The sequence below is a fragment of the Salvelinus namaycush genome, chromosome 37, assembly GCF_016432855.1.
Source record: "Salvelinus namaycush isolate Seneca chromosome 37, SaNama_1.0, whole genome shotgun sequence".
Lineage (NCBI taxonomy): Eukaryota > Metazoa > Chordata > Actinopteri > Salmoniformes > Salmonidae > Salvelinus > Salvelinus namaycush.
This window is the reverse complement of record NC_052343.1, coordinates 7,094,860-7,109,544: the sequence shown is the minus strand read 5'-3', so window position 1 is coordinate 7,109,544 and position 14,685 is coordinate 7,094,860. Positions and strand designations below refer to the sequence as shown.

Genomic DNA, 14,685 nt, shown 5'->3' with positions numbered 1-14,685 from the left:
TGATAGACCTCTGAGCGCAAACCAGATGGGATGGCGTTTCGCTGCAGAATGCTGTGGTAGCCATGCTGGTTAAGTGTGCCTTGAATTCTAAATAAATCACAGACAGTGTCACCAGCAAAGCAGCCCCACACCATCACACCTCCTCCTCCATGCTTCACGGTGGTTACCACACATGCGGAGATCATCCATTCACCTACTCTGCGTCTCACAAAGACACGGTGGTTGGAACCAAAAATCTCGAATTTGGACTCATCAGACCAAAAAAACAGATTTCCACCGGTCTAATGTCCATTGCGTGTGTTTCTTGCCCCGAGCAAGTCTATTCTTCTTATTGGTGTCCTTTAGTAGTGGTTTCTTTGAAGCAATTCGACCATGAAGGCCTGATTCACTCAGTCTCCTATGAACAGTTGATGTTGAGATGTGTCTGTTACTCTGTATACATCTGGCCCTTCTTTGGACACTGTGTTAACAAACCTCCAAACGAGCTTCAACTCCATTCAACACTCCTTCCGTGGCCTCCAACTGCTTTTAAATGCTAGTAAAACTAAGTAAAACACAGCCCATCTGTAAATAGCACACCCGACTACCTCACCCCATATTATTACTTACCCTCTTGCTCTTTTGCACCCATCTCTACTTGCACATCATCATCTGCACATCTATCACTCCAGTATTAATGCTAAATTGTAATTATTTTGGCCTCTATGGCCTATTTATTGCCTACCTCCCTACTCTTCTACACTTGCACACACTGTACATAGATTTTTTGATTTTTCTTTTCTTTCGTGTTACTGACTGTACGTTTGTTTATGTGTATCTCTGTTGTTGTTGTTTTTGTCGCACTGCTTTGCTTTATCTTGGCCAGGTCGCAGTTGTAAATGAGAACTTGTTCTCAACTGGCCTACCTGGTTAAATAAAGGTGAAATAAAAAATACAAAATATTAAAACTTGTTAATGTGAAGCATTTATTTGGGCTGGAATCTCTGAGGCTGGTAACTCTAATGAACTTATCCACTGTAGCAGAGGTAACTCTGGGTCTTCCATTCCTGTGGCGGTCCTCATGAGAGCTAGTTTCATCATAGCTCTTTATGGTTCTTGCAACTACACTTGAAGAAACTTTCAAAGTTCTTGAAATGTTCCGTATTGACTGACCTTCATGTCTTAAAGTAATGATGGACTGTCATTTCTCTTAGCTTATTTGAGCTGTTCTTGCCATAATATGGACTTGGTCTTTTACCAAATAGGGCTGTCTTCTGTATACCAAACCCACATTGTCACAACACAACTGATTGACTCAAACGCATTAACAAGGAAAGAAATTCCACAAATTAACTTAAGGCACAACTGTTAATTGAAATGCATTCCAGGTGACTACCTCATGAAGCTGGTTGAGATAATGCCAAGAGTGTGCAAAGCTGTCATCAAGGCAAAGGGTGGTTACTTTGAAGAATCTAAAATATATTTAGATTTGTTTAACAATGTTTTGGTTACTACATGATTTGTGTTATCTTATAGTTTTCCTATCTTATAGTTTTGATGTCTTCACTATTATTCTACAATGTAGAAAATAGTAAAAATAAAGAAAAACTCTGGAATGAGTAGGTGTGTCCAAACTTTGACTGGTACTGTAAATCAATTCAAAGTTTATTGGTCGTGCACACAGTTTTGCAGATGTTTTCGCAGGTGCATCGAAATGCTTATGTTTCTAGCTTCAGCAGTGCAGCAATATATATTTTTTATTTATTTAACTAAGCAAGTCAGTTAAGAACAAATTCTTATTTACAATGAAGGCCTACCGGTGAACAGTGGGTTAACTGCCTTGTTCAGGGGCCGAATGGCAGATTTTTACCTTGTCAGCTTGGGGATTCAACCCAGCAACCTTTCGGTTACTGGCCCAACGTTCTAACCACCATGTACCGGCCGCCTCAAATATCTAGAAATATTTAGCAATAATTGAACAATACACACATAGTCCAAAAATGACAGAAATACCAAGAGTAAAATACAATAGTAGCACAGTAGTAGTTAATCGAAATGCTCTGCATCGAAAGCACAAATATAGGATTAATGTGTTATTTGTTTCTGTCCAGCTTGAAGGACCACCTCCTACCAGTGTATCAGTGGGGGATGGTGCTTGTTGCAGGAGTTATGGAGAGCTGGAGAGTATTCATACCATCAAGAAGCTATTATATCTATTAAGGTACAGATGTTGTTCCATCTTACCCATGGGAGTGCCTATTCCATAGCCTTTGCTGTCAATGACGCCTCCAACCTGGGTGAGGTTGCAGTTCCGCTGGGTAATGTAATCGATTGTGGTGGACTCCATGAGCAAGGCATAGTCAGACTTCAGAACCCTCTGGATGCCGTCCTCAATGGACTTGACCAGCGACGTACTCTGTTTACTACTCATAAAGGCCCACATCTTCTCAAAAGTAGAAACCTTTGATTTCTGTAAGAGGAAGAATTGAAAGTACAATCAATGTTGAATCTCAGATTGTGCATTACACCTGGTCAAAGGGGCATTGAGTCTACACAGTTCTTTTTTTAAATGAACATGTTTTCTACACTGTGTTGATCCCATTACACTATAGCCCTCTCATCTTTGTATTGGTGTTGAAAATACTCTGGCAATCTTGAGCACCTATCATGCTGTTATTATCTTTTTCCCACAGTTCTCCATTTCGAGAAGTATATAATTGTACAAATAAAGGAATGTATTGGAGCCTTGAGCTCCAAGAAAATGAATAAACTGTGCAATGCCACTTTAACGTTCACTGCTTTCAAGTCCGATATCTACTTTGACACATATACTTTCATACATCTATTGTTTATTTGTTAATATAAAAAGTGACGTGTGCCACTGGATATAATAATTTAGTAAGGGGAGGTAATGTCATCTATTTTCATCCACAGGAAATAGGGGAAAAGGCTGGATTAATTGAGTTCCTCTCTATTAGCCTTGCGTTTGTCTATGTGATATTTCATGCTATTTGACAAGGGGTCAAATGTTATTCCATACCTAATTTGAGATAATTACTGACTCATCACCATAGTCATTTGAAAATATGAAGGATGTTAAAGCTCTTTAGTTACTTACTTCCTGCATTGACGGTTAAAATGTGAATACATTTATTTAGACGTGCAGGTGACACACATACAGTACATCTGATTGTCAAGACAGCATAGCGCTGCCAGAGATTACAGTGCAAAGATTTACTTTGCCCTACAGTGCCCTTCCATGCAGTGTGATTTGACATATCTACAGCTACTCCCCGACCTCTTCAGTATTTATCAGCTCCCTCATCTGCTTCAGTCGAGCTCGTTAGCCCTCCCAGTGATAACGAGAAGGAACCGAGGGCACTTGAGCTCTGCAACTGATGAGGTAATTATAGACACCTGTGTCTCCTCTGACTAATAACACTGCAATCATATATGTCACTAATCAAAGTAAACACGCTTAAGGAGTAAAATCCACTTTTTACTGTTCCGAGAACTTACAGCAAGTTCTTGACTAATTGTCAATAATCTTTGATTTAGAGAAGGTTCAAATAGATGTGTATAGCTCAGGGTAGACAGGCAGCCATTAGGTACTGAAGGCCCTAAGGAGGAGATGATTAGTAGGATACGGTGTGTTTCAGTAGGGGCTGGAGCAAAAGCCTGAACACTCAGTAGCTCCCCAGGAAGAGAGTTGGCCACCCCTGGTTTATACCATAGCCAGTAGTTCCAATGGTTAGGCAACTGATGACTCTAATTTGGTATAATCACAAATTCTAGTTACTCCATGGACCATGCCTAATCCCTCATTGAACTCCATGTTAATCAAGCCTTATGGAATAGAATGGTTACTAATGTTCTCTTTCTCTCCTAGTGGATTTTTTGGTGGTCACTGGGAATCTTTATGTGGGTGAAAATTCTATTGGTGGATATTCTGATCGGGTCATAGAGCAGCTGAGACATATTGCTAACAGAGAGTAGAAATAGATAAATTATGAATATTAATACAAATATTTGTAACACACTTTTCAAAATCCTAAAGTGCCAATAAATATAATATAAGTATAATATTAATTTAATGTAATATGAATAAACCAATATAAAGGAAATAGGGATGACGGAAATAGCAAATGAGAGAAGAGAGAAGTCAACTAAAAATACATCTTCAATTATATTGTCAGGGCAGGGGAAACTGCAGACACACTTTTTAGCAGAGGCACACATATTACATCGAGTATTTATGAACTATTCAACAGAGAATATTTGAAAGTGTAAAACTGGGACAATCACCCTGGGTAAAATGATCTGTTATCGTTGCTATGGACCTTCCCTTGTCCATAAACATATGGACCTTCCCTTGTCCATAAAACATTTTCCATAGCACTGTGTCCGATATTTTCCATTTCTTACACACAAAAACAGCAAACCCTTACATGTTATTCAGCATCTGAGGCGAAACTCAAAATAATAAAATAAAGCTGAGAACCCTGCAGGGCAAAAGCTGAAACTTTGAAATAAAAAAAATCATTATGGAGGATCACATCAAACAGCGTGGAGAAGTGGAGAACTTGCTTTTGCAGCGGGAATTAAGATCTAACTGGAAAAAATATATATATATATTTTCTGGAATATTATTTTATTTTATTGAGAACCGTACTGTATATAAGAAAAGTACTGATCCAGCATCTTGTCTCAGTTCTTCATAAACACGTTTTATGACAATATAACTGCGTGTACTCAGCGTGCTTCAATCAATGGGGCTGCATTCAAACTGCTTAAAATGACTGGGGAATTGAAATGAAGAGATTTAATTATGTTCTTTTCAGATAAGGTTCCTGGCAGATTGTTGAGTAATGAAATCAACATGTAACAAAGCACAACTCAAAACCAAAGCAAAGACAGACCCCGTCTTCTAAGACACATACCTTGAAGAAAGACATGGTGGCACCGTCTTTGACCACGCCATACTCAATCTTTGTCTGCTTGGCGATGTCGTCGGCAGAGTCCACGGGCGACTCCATGCGCTCCACGGTGAGGAAGGCGGCCAGGTTGGCCGTGTAGGAGGAGATGATGATGAGGGTGAAGAACCACCAGATGCCTCCGATGATCCTGGTGGACAGGGCTTTGGGCATCAGCTCAGAGCCTGGATGGCAGACAGGGTGAGGGGGAACAAAAGTCAACATACAGATACACTATAGGTATTCAGTCGCTAATTGTTTAGCTCACATTTTGGCTTGAATTTTGGCTGTATGGTTCATATACATATTCCATGATATATTAGGTCATTTCTAGACAATATTTCTGGCCATTTAGGAGACCCGTTTTGACTCAAGAGTACCCCCAGAGGCCAAAGTTTAGCGTAGCTTTTATAATGGAGATGTTTGACATCACATATACATCTTCTTTAAATACAACTGTTACAGAATATAACAAACACAATGGTTATATGGTTGCTTTTTCACATAAAGGTGATTAATGGAACACACACACTCTTGGTCTTACTCAAAGTCTCAGATGGAAAACAACTAAAGGGGCATATCTAGGTACCTGGCAGCCTTCCTAAGTTTGGAAAATGGATTATACTTTAATTTGACCACAATTGGCTGATTATGAAGGAAGCGGATCAGCACAATTTTTTGGGGGGCGATCCCAAACTCTAATGCCAGATACAGTAGGATTCCTGGATCAACACAAACCCCTAGTCTGGGTTGAGAGTTCATTTTAAGATAATGGTCATGTTCCAAGCTGACAATATTCCAGTTGTGTTTCATGCACCATTCAATGGTTGTGTGCAAGTTATCGACTGCAGAGTCAGGTATCTGATTGCTATATCATATGATGAGGTTAGTTGCAATTTTAAACACCTATACATGCATTGTGAGATATCATACTCAGGTCAGAATCAGGTTTATTGTTCCACAAGAGGAAAATCCGAGCACAGCTCACACATGAATGCAACCCCCCCCCACCTGCCCATCGAGGGAAGCTACATATAATTGTTCATTATAGTGATAACCCCCGGGATGAAACTCCTCCAGAGGGGCGCAATGCGACACTTAATTGACCGGTATCTCCGAAATGACTGGAGGAGATCAAAGCAGTAATGGAGTGGGTGGTTTGGGCTGGAGATCTGGCATGCATCTGCAATGTAGTCAGCCTGGAACGCAGCCTCTGATACCACCAAGCTTAACAGACAGAAATCTATTCTGGTGTTTTTGAAATAATAAAGTGACACGTGTTTGCTTTTTCGCTGTGGGGTTTCATAAAGAAACCTGACACTAGGCCTGCGTCCAATTAAAATAATGTCACCAAGACAAAGAGGTCACATCTAAATGTGATTCTGCTCTTTCTCTGCCTGTGAAATGTTCCACCTCCTTTGCCACAGCCATATGTTCTATATGCTTTCTTTTATTAGGGCTGTTGAATGCATTTTGAGATTACAATGTGTCTGTTTTGTATTCTTCTTTGCATGATTTTTAATTGTGTAGAGCAGTGTCTCACAAAGAATGCATGCATAACATACATCCATTTGTGACAACTTACATTTGACAGGTTGAAAATGGCTTATCAGTCTCAGGACATAAATGTTCAATTACTTAGTGTAGTATCCTTAAAGGCTTCTTAGAGTTACGACTCATGAGACTTACGTACGGTTTAGTCTTTAATTGTAACTTAGATTTTACATTATCTTATGCACCTGGCTTAAACTCCTGAAGCTTTCTTAATCATGGTAATATAGGCAGACATAGGAAATAGCTACGGATAGCGGGAAGCAAACCCCCGTCTTGAGTCAATACTGCCATCTATTGGTAAACATAAATATACCAGGTTACTACATTCCCCCCCTTTAAAGCTAATAACCCAATTTAATTCCTTTCTGAGCTATGCTATATTCTTATTTACATTTTTTCAAAAATGATCTCCTTTAGGATCTGAAAAAGTCTGGCGGACGTCTCTCTCTAATAGAGCGTCTCAGAGGTGGTGTAGCTGGTGCCACCAGATCTTCACCCCTTGATGGTGAAACAAAGTCCTTTTGTGGAGACTTCACAGGAGGAGGTCGTCCGGACTGGTGGTCTCAGGAAGTTGAGCATTGTTGGTCTCAGGTGGTTTGTCCAACTGCAACTCTGGGGAACGTTCCAATGTCCTGTCCTGCTCATTTAAGAATTGATCCAGATCTCCGGATGGAACTGGAATTCGAGCTCGGATCTGATCCACGTGCCTCCTTAGTCTTTGTCCACTTCCGATGATCACAGTATAAAATACTGGTCCTGAGCAATCCTCAATGGTAGCTGGAATCCATTTAGGACCAAACCCATAGTTTCTTGTATAGACATCATCTCCAGTTGAGAAACTTCTGAGTTTGGCTCGGGTATCATGATTCCATTTTTGATTCCATTGCTTTTGTTGTATTTTCATTTTCAGGTCTGGTCTGATGAGATCCAAGGTTGACCTTAACCTCCTTGACATCAACATTTCTGCAGGTGACAACCCAGTCGTAGCTTGAGGAGTAATCCTGTAGCTAAACAAGAATCTTGACACCTTTGTTTCAATGCTGGGCCCTTGCATCTTCCTCATCCCCTCCTTCAAGGTCTGAACTGCACGTTCTGCTAATCCGTTTGAAGATGGGTGAAAAGGGGCCGACGTTACATGCTGAATACCATTTTGTTTCATGAAACTTGTGAATTCAGTGCTTGTAAAACAAGTAGCATTGTCACTAACCAACATTTGAGGCAATCCCATAACACTGAAGCTTTGTCTCAACTTCTCAATCGTAGCGTACGATGTTGACGTGTTCATGGGGTAAACATCCATCCACTTTGAATGAGAATCAATCAGCACAAGGAACATTTTTCCTAGGAAAGGTCCAGCGTAGTCCACATGTAGTCGTGTCCATGGTTTTTCTGGCCATTCCCATGGATGTAATGGCGCGGTGGGTGGTGACTTCCTGTTACTCTGACAATCTTCACACCGGCTAACCTCATTTTCCACATCGTGGTCCATCTTTGGCCACCAGACATATGACCTCGCTAGGCCTTTCATTCGACATACCTGGATGCGACTGATGCAACAACTTCAGTAGCAACCCCCGCCCTTGTGGTGGGATAACTACTCTTGAACCCCACAGAACACATCCATCTCGAACACTCAATGCCAAGTGGCGAGTGTAGTAAGGCATGATCTGAGGCTCTATCACTGTAGGCCATCCTTTCAGGATAAATTCATGCACTTGTGATAACGTCACATCCTTTGAAGTCCATTGCCTGATTTGTGCTGTGTTCACTGGTGCATCATCCAACACGTCGATCATCAAAACCTGGTCATTTTCTTCTTCCTGACTGATGATTTCTGGAACAGGCAGCCTACTCAGAGCATCAGCATTCCCATGGTATCTACCTGGTTTGTAAATGATTCTGTACTCGTAGGCCCTGAGCCACACATTCCAACGTTGAACTCTTGGAGAGACCATTTGTGGTACTGGCTTTTGTTCATGGAACAGCGAGATCAGAGGTTTATGATCCGTCACAATAGTGAATGTTCTCCCGTACAAGTACTTGTGGAATCTCTGTATTCCGAATATGACAGCCAGTCCTTCCTTGTCCAGCTGAGAGTACTTTTTCTCCGCTGGCGACAACGTTCTTGACATAAACCCGATAGGTTTCTCTGCACCATTCTCCATCCGGTGGGATAGCACCGCCCCCACACCATACGCTGAGGCATCACACGATAAGATAAGATCTCTGTCTGCTGAGTAGTGCACTAGCACTTCAGCTGATTGCAGTAACACCTTTGACTTTGCAAAAGCTTCTTCCTGTCTTTCTGACCATTTCCAGGCCACATCTTTCCTTAGCAGTTGATGTAGAGGAGCTAAGAGGGTAGAGAGGTTCGGGAGGAAGCGATTGTAATAGTTCAGTAAGCCTAGATAGGCTTTCAGCTCTGTAACGTTTGTCGGAGCTGGAGCTTCCACAACAGCCCTCACTTTAGCTTTGACAGTGTGTAACCCCTTGGCATCCACCTTGTGACCCAGGTACTGTACTTCATCAGCTAACAGTGTACATTTGCTCCTCTTCAGCCGGAGACCGGCGTCCTCCATCCTCCTCAAAACTTCACCTAAGTTTCTGAGATGTTCCTCCTTCGTGACTCCCGTGACAAGAATGTCGTCGAGGTAAACTGCTACCTTGGGTATCCCCTGCAGAATTCCCTCCATAGTCCTTTGGAAGATAGCTGGTGCAGAAGACACCCCGAAAGGTAAGCGTTTATAGGTAAACATCCCTCTGTGGGTGTTTATGGTCAGGTACTTCTGTGAAGCTTTATCCATTAGCACTTGCTGATATGCGTGACTCATGTCCAGTTTTGTAAACTGTTGCCCTCCGGTTAACGTTGAAAGCAAATCCTCAACTTTGGGTATCGGGTATTGCTCCAGAGAGGAAACTCTATTTACCGTCAGCTTGTAGTCACCGCATAATCTGATTGAACCATCTGGTTTTAGTATGGGAACAACTGGTGCTGCCCACTCAGAAAACTTGACAGGTACAATTATATCCTCTGCTAAGAGTCTGTCAATTTCCACATCCACTTTAGGCTTCATGGCATATGGAACTGATCTTGGCCTATAGAATCTGGGAGTAGCATCAGCAGCAACATGAATGGTAGCTTGGACCCCTTTTAATGTCCCTAGCTCTTCTTTGAAAACACACTCATGCTTTGAAAGCACCTGCTGTAGTGTCAATGTCTCTGTGGTGACATGTTTGATTTCATCCCAGTTCAATTTTATTTCCTCCAACCACCCTCTTCCTAGTAAGCTGGGGCCAGTACCTTCCACTACTAAGAGAGGCAGATTTTTATTTTGTCCATGATATTCCACTTGAACATCAGCAACTCCAATCACAGTGATCTTCTCCCCTGTGTACGTTTTGAGTTTAATGGGGGTGTCTCTCAGTTTAGGCACTTCAACGGTTTTCCACTTCCTATAGAATTGGGACCTGTTCATCAGAGTGACACTACATCCTGTGTCTAGTTCAAACGGTACCTTCAATCCATTTATTCCCATTTCCACAATGAAAGGCTCCACCTTCTTCATATTCGCCCCCTGTACACTGTACATTGAGAATGCTTGCTCTGCGTCTGCGCACTCACTTTCACTTTCTATCACTTGATTAGATCGGTAGCTAGAGCGTCTGGAGGTATTCGGTTTTCTGTCCGTCCTCTTTTCTGCAGCCCATGGCTTCTTTTTATTTCGGCACGCCCTCGCAAATGTGGCCTATTATCCCACATGCATAACACTTTTCGTGTTTGAATTTACAGTCAAACGCTGCGTGTTTGCCTTGGCAACGATAACAGTCTCTATTGGCTGCTGCACCACGGCTTTCTGTTCTTTGAAATTCTACGCGCTCAGCGCTGCTCTCTTTTACTGTATGGCACGCAGTTGCGCCCCTTGTCTGCAAATCCAGTGCATTTCTATTTGCGGACTCCATGGCCTGGGCCAGTTTGAGTGCATTCTCAAACGTGAGATTAGGCTCTGATAACAATCTTATTTGTATCCTGTCATCATTAATCCCACACACCAGCCGATCGCGTAGCATTTGCGATAATGTATTCCCATAGTTACAGTCCAATGCTAGTTTTCTCAACTCAGCCACATATTCCCCCACTGATTCGGTAGGTTTTCTCATGCGTGAATCAAACTTGAATCTTTGTACTATCTCACTGGGTTTGGGGTTGAAGTGATTTTTTAATAGTTCGACTAAATCTATGAATGACTTTTCTCCTGGTTTTTCTGGGCTCAACAGGTTTCTCATTAAGCTGTACGTCTGTGCACCGACAACGCTTATGAGTATGGATTTCTGTTTAGCGGCATCAGTTATTTCATTAGCAGCAAAGAAATGTTCCATTATTTCACAGTACTCCTCCCATTCCTGATTTTTAGGATCAAATGGTGGTAGCGAGCCTATTGTTGCCAAAGCCATCTTTTTCGATTGTTTCTCCCCTCACACAGTCAATAATTTGTCCTACCCGTATCCAGGGAATCAAGCCTTCAGAATCTTCCACCGGTCACTTGAGTCTCACCTCCCGCGTTGCACTCCAAACACTCCGTTAACTTCGTGGCAAAAAAATCCAACGCAGTTCTCCATAGTTATCCTCATCGCCAAATATGTAGTATCCTTAAAGGCTTCTTAGAGTTACGACTCATGAGACTTACGTACGGTTTAGTCTTTAATTGTAACTTAGATTTTACATTATCTTATGCACCTGGCTTAAACTCCTGAAGCTTTCTTAATCATGGTAATATAGGCAGACATAGGAAATAGCTACGGATAGCGGGAAGCAAACCCCCGTCTTGAGTCAATACTGCCATCTATTGGTAAACATAAATATACCAGGTTACTACACTTAGGTTGGCCAGACTGCCTCCCACAGCATTTAGTATGACATTGTGAGGTCCTCCGTCAGACAAATTCCCATATATCTTGTTTACAATTGCTTTTTGACTCACGGTTAAAGTTACTTTATTTTATGTCCCTGTCGACGTCTAAAACAACCTCTCCACCAGAGGTTGTGTTCAGTGCCCTCCACTACTTTACTGAGAAGATTTATGAGGGCAATTTTGAAGAGTAACCACCCCACTGAGAGGAGGTAAAGTGGTCAGCTTTTTAACCTTCCTTACCCAATTTGATTGGATTTGTCCTTTGCGATTTGACAGCCTTACACGGTGGCTAAACAAGGCCAGTACAGTAACACTCCAAGGTAAGAACTATCACTTAAGAATAGGAGGACACCCAGCTCAGCAGTCAAACTGGTAAGGAACTGGAACTGGTAGCCCAATTGGATTCCAGGCCATAAAATGCCGTTGTCACTGGAGTGCACGGCACCTAGAACACTCTAATAAATACAAAAAAACGGATTGGTCATATAGTGCTGCCGAGGAGATAAAACCCTGTTAATGCCTTATACATCTCCTTGGAGAAGGACTTCATGTCTTCTAAGCCAAAGAAGTATAAATGTCCTTTCAGAGCAGAAGACAATGATACAGATCCAGTCAGCAAAGCAACACAATCTCAGTGACTGCAGTGCTGCTGCAGCTAGAATGGCTCGGTGCTGACGTCATAGTTTCAAGTAGTAACGTCATGTGAAAGGCCTTGCAAAACACTATGACCAAAAAAAATCCAATCTAAAGTATGTTACAGGATGGGGGATGTGACTCTAAATACACACTACGGCAAAATGGCAATTTCATTGAGAAAGGTATTAGGCTCAGGGATGCTGAATGAATGAATGAAGGACATTCTATTTTTGTGCCAAAGCACCAGTTGGCAACCCGTCCCTTATGGGATTCATTGACACAAACAAACATTACAATAATTCACTGTGATGATTCTGTGATAATTATTGATGTTTGTAATATTACATACATTTGCTGTGATCCACCTGTGTGAAATTCATGCGTTCACAGTACCCCCTATCAACCATAGTACAATATTCGACTTGCAAAAAGCATTCATAACTACTCATGGCTCCTTATAACAGCATTGACAAAAGCACACATGCTTAAGATAGATTCATAATGCATTACACAGAAGTGTCTCATAAAAAAAGGAAACTGCTTGCTCCATCGTCAGTTTGAAAAAGGACAATCAGAGCCTTTGTGGGAGTTATATTGTCTGTGGATTTAGAAGCACTGAGTACTCTTAAATGCAATGCCCTGGCTTTCTCCCCATATTATTTTCCCCACAACCAAAGCTTCAACTTAACATCAGGGAGGCACCTCTTCCCGTGAGAATCATTACCTGCACTTAACATTCTCTCCTTAGCGGCCTCATCACATAAAAACACGCTCTCTACGCCAGAGGCTGTTAGAGCTTGTTAATCTCTTTTAAATACTGAATGTCATATAAACTAAAAAATGTTTTCCAAGTTGAGAAACTCTCTTCTCCTTATCGGAATAAGATAACACAGATAAGGTCAAAACAATGCCCCATGACTATAAATGCAATATTTTGTACAGCTTATGTTACTTACACATTTTGCATATCAATATAGCAACTTATATTCATGTTTCACCCGTTTTGCAACACCTATCAGACACTATGTTTGTCATGAGAAAAGCCTCACACGGCATGCAAGGTGTGCTTTTACACCTCTCCATTTTGTGTGTTCTTCTTGTTTTGTAGGACACCTCACTCCCACAGACAAGCTGGCAGGATTTTGTTTTATTGGGCTGTTCTTCCTCTTCCCAACATGTCCATTTGCATTTTAAACATGTCAATGAAATGGCTTCCTCCTCAGCGGCTGTCGGTGGGTTTGGCAGCAGAGCATAAGGTGTCTGGTTTGTATAAAAAAATGCACCCTTTGGATACATATTTGTATCAGGGCAGAACACAGAGCACTTTTTGCACTTTCCATTAGCACTTATTGTATTCTTTCCAGCATGGAATTAAATGAAGTATATTTCTCGGCCTCCTTGGTTTTTTCTTTTTTACGGTTTGAGTGTGAGCACCTGCTGTACTCCATGGTCATTTTTTCTCTCACGCACCGGTCACCATTCCCCTTAGCCTGAGCACAGACCCTCAAACTTCTTTGCTACAGACAGGTAATCTGGCATTTTCCTGAAATGCCAGATGGCCATTCCGCACCTGGCTACAGAACACATAGGTGCCACAATTACTCAATACTAGTCCGTAGATAAATGTGCGCAGGCAGCACATGGTGCTCCAGGGTGAAGACTATGTCATTTCTGCATTGATAAATTACATGACCAATCGATTAGATAGTATAAAGGTTTGTTATAAGGAACTGGATAAAAAAAACGCATTTTGTGTGGGTATGTCTTCCAGAGAATCAATGTTTGACCTACTTTTTTAGTTAACTGCAAATGACGCAGGTTATTTTATTTTTTTCTCTTTCACTAAGTCGGATTGGGAAAAGGTAACATGTTTAAAGAGTAATTGTAACATGTTAACGTAATTGTTCTAAGCGATTCCAGACCACATTAGCACTATGATCTTAAAGGGATAGTTCACCCAAATTACAAAGGTAGATATCCTTTTGGTTTTGTTAACCTTGCTACTGTCACCAAATGCATTTTTTCTTTTGCACTTGTGTCCAAAGAACAAAGCAAGTCAATATCCCAGATGAAATCATTTTCCGTGTTTGATGTCCAAATCATTTTAAAGTAACTGTATAGACTCGTTAGTAAAATAGTAAAATATCCTGTTGTATAGTATGTAATCTGGGGGAACAACATTAACCTGCTTAGAGGAGGACAGTATTCAAAGGGACATATTCTTTACAAACACAGGTGGTTTAGGTTTCAAGTTCCAGATTCAAGTGGTTGACCTACCATTCCAATGACAAAGGACTATCAATCTTGTTCAAAGATGAATCACCAACTTCCTGTTTTGCTCGCTCCTCTCCTCCCTCGCATATTGTACTGTTAGCCTCCTAGCCTCCACTCACAATGCAAATTGTCAGAGATACCATGCAGCTACGCGGGAGAGCTGCCGAGGAGTACAGCTTTTGTGCTTAATGGATTGTCGCATTTGCTCTCCTTACCGCCAGAGATCCACCGTCGAGCCTCCCTAATTTGTCTTGTTACATTGAGGTTAAACATTTTATTAGTAGCTCTTTTTTTTAATCCTCGGCTGACTTCATTATGTCAAAGCATTTATGGGGCTCCATTTGCTTATGAATGTCTTT

General features: G+C 41.4%; 1 protein-coding gene across 1 annotated transcript in view; it reads right to left on the bottom strand.

The window, feature by feature from the left end:
* Nucleotides 1-14,685, bottom strand: part of LOC120031587 (glutamate receptor ionotropic, kainate 3-like) — a 143,341-nt gene that overhangs the window by 5,503 nt on the left and 123,153 nt on the right. The window contains exons 13-14 of the mRNA XM_038977396.1: nt 4,920-5,137; nt 2,224-2,449 (exon numbers count right to left, since the gene is read on the bottom strand). Of these exons, the coding sequence (XP_038833324.1) occupies nt 2,224-2,449; nt 4,920-5,137 (444 nt within the window). The remainder of the gene's footprint in view (nt 1-2,223; nt 2,450-4,919; nt 5,138-14,685) is intronic.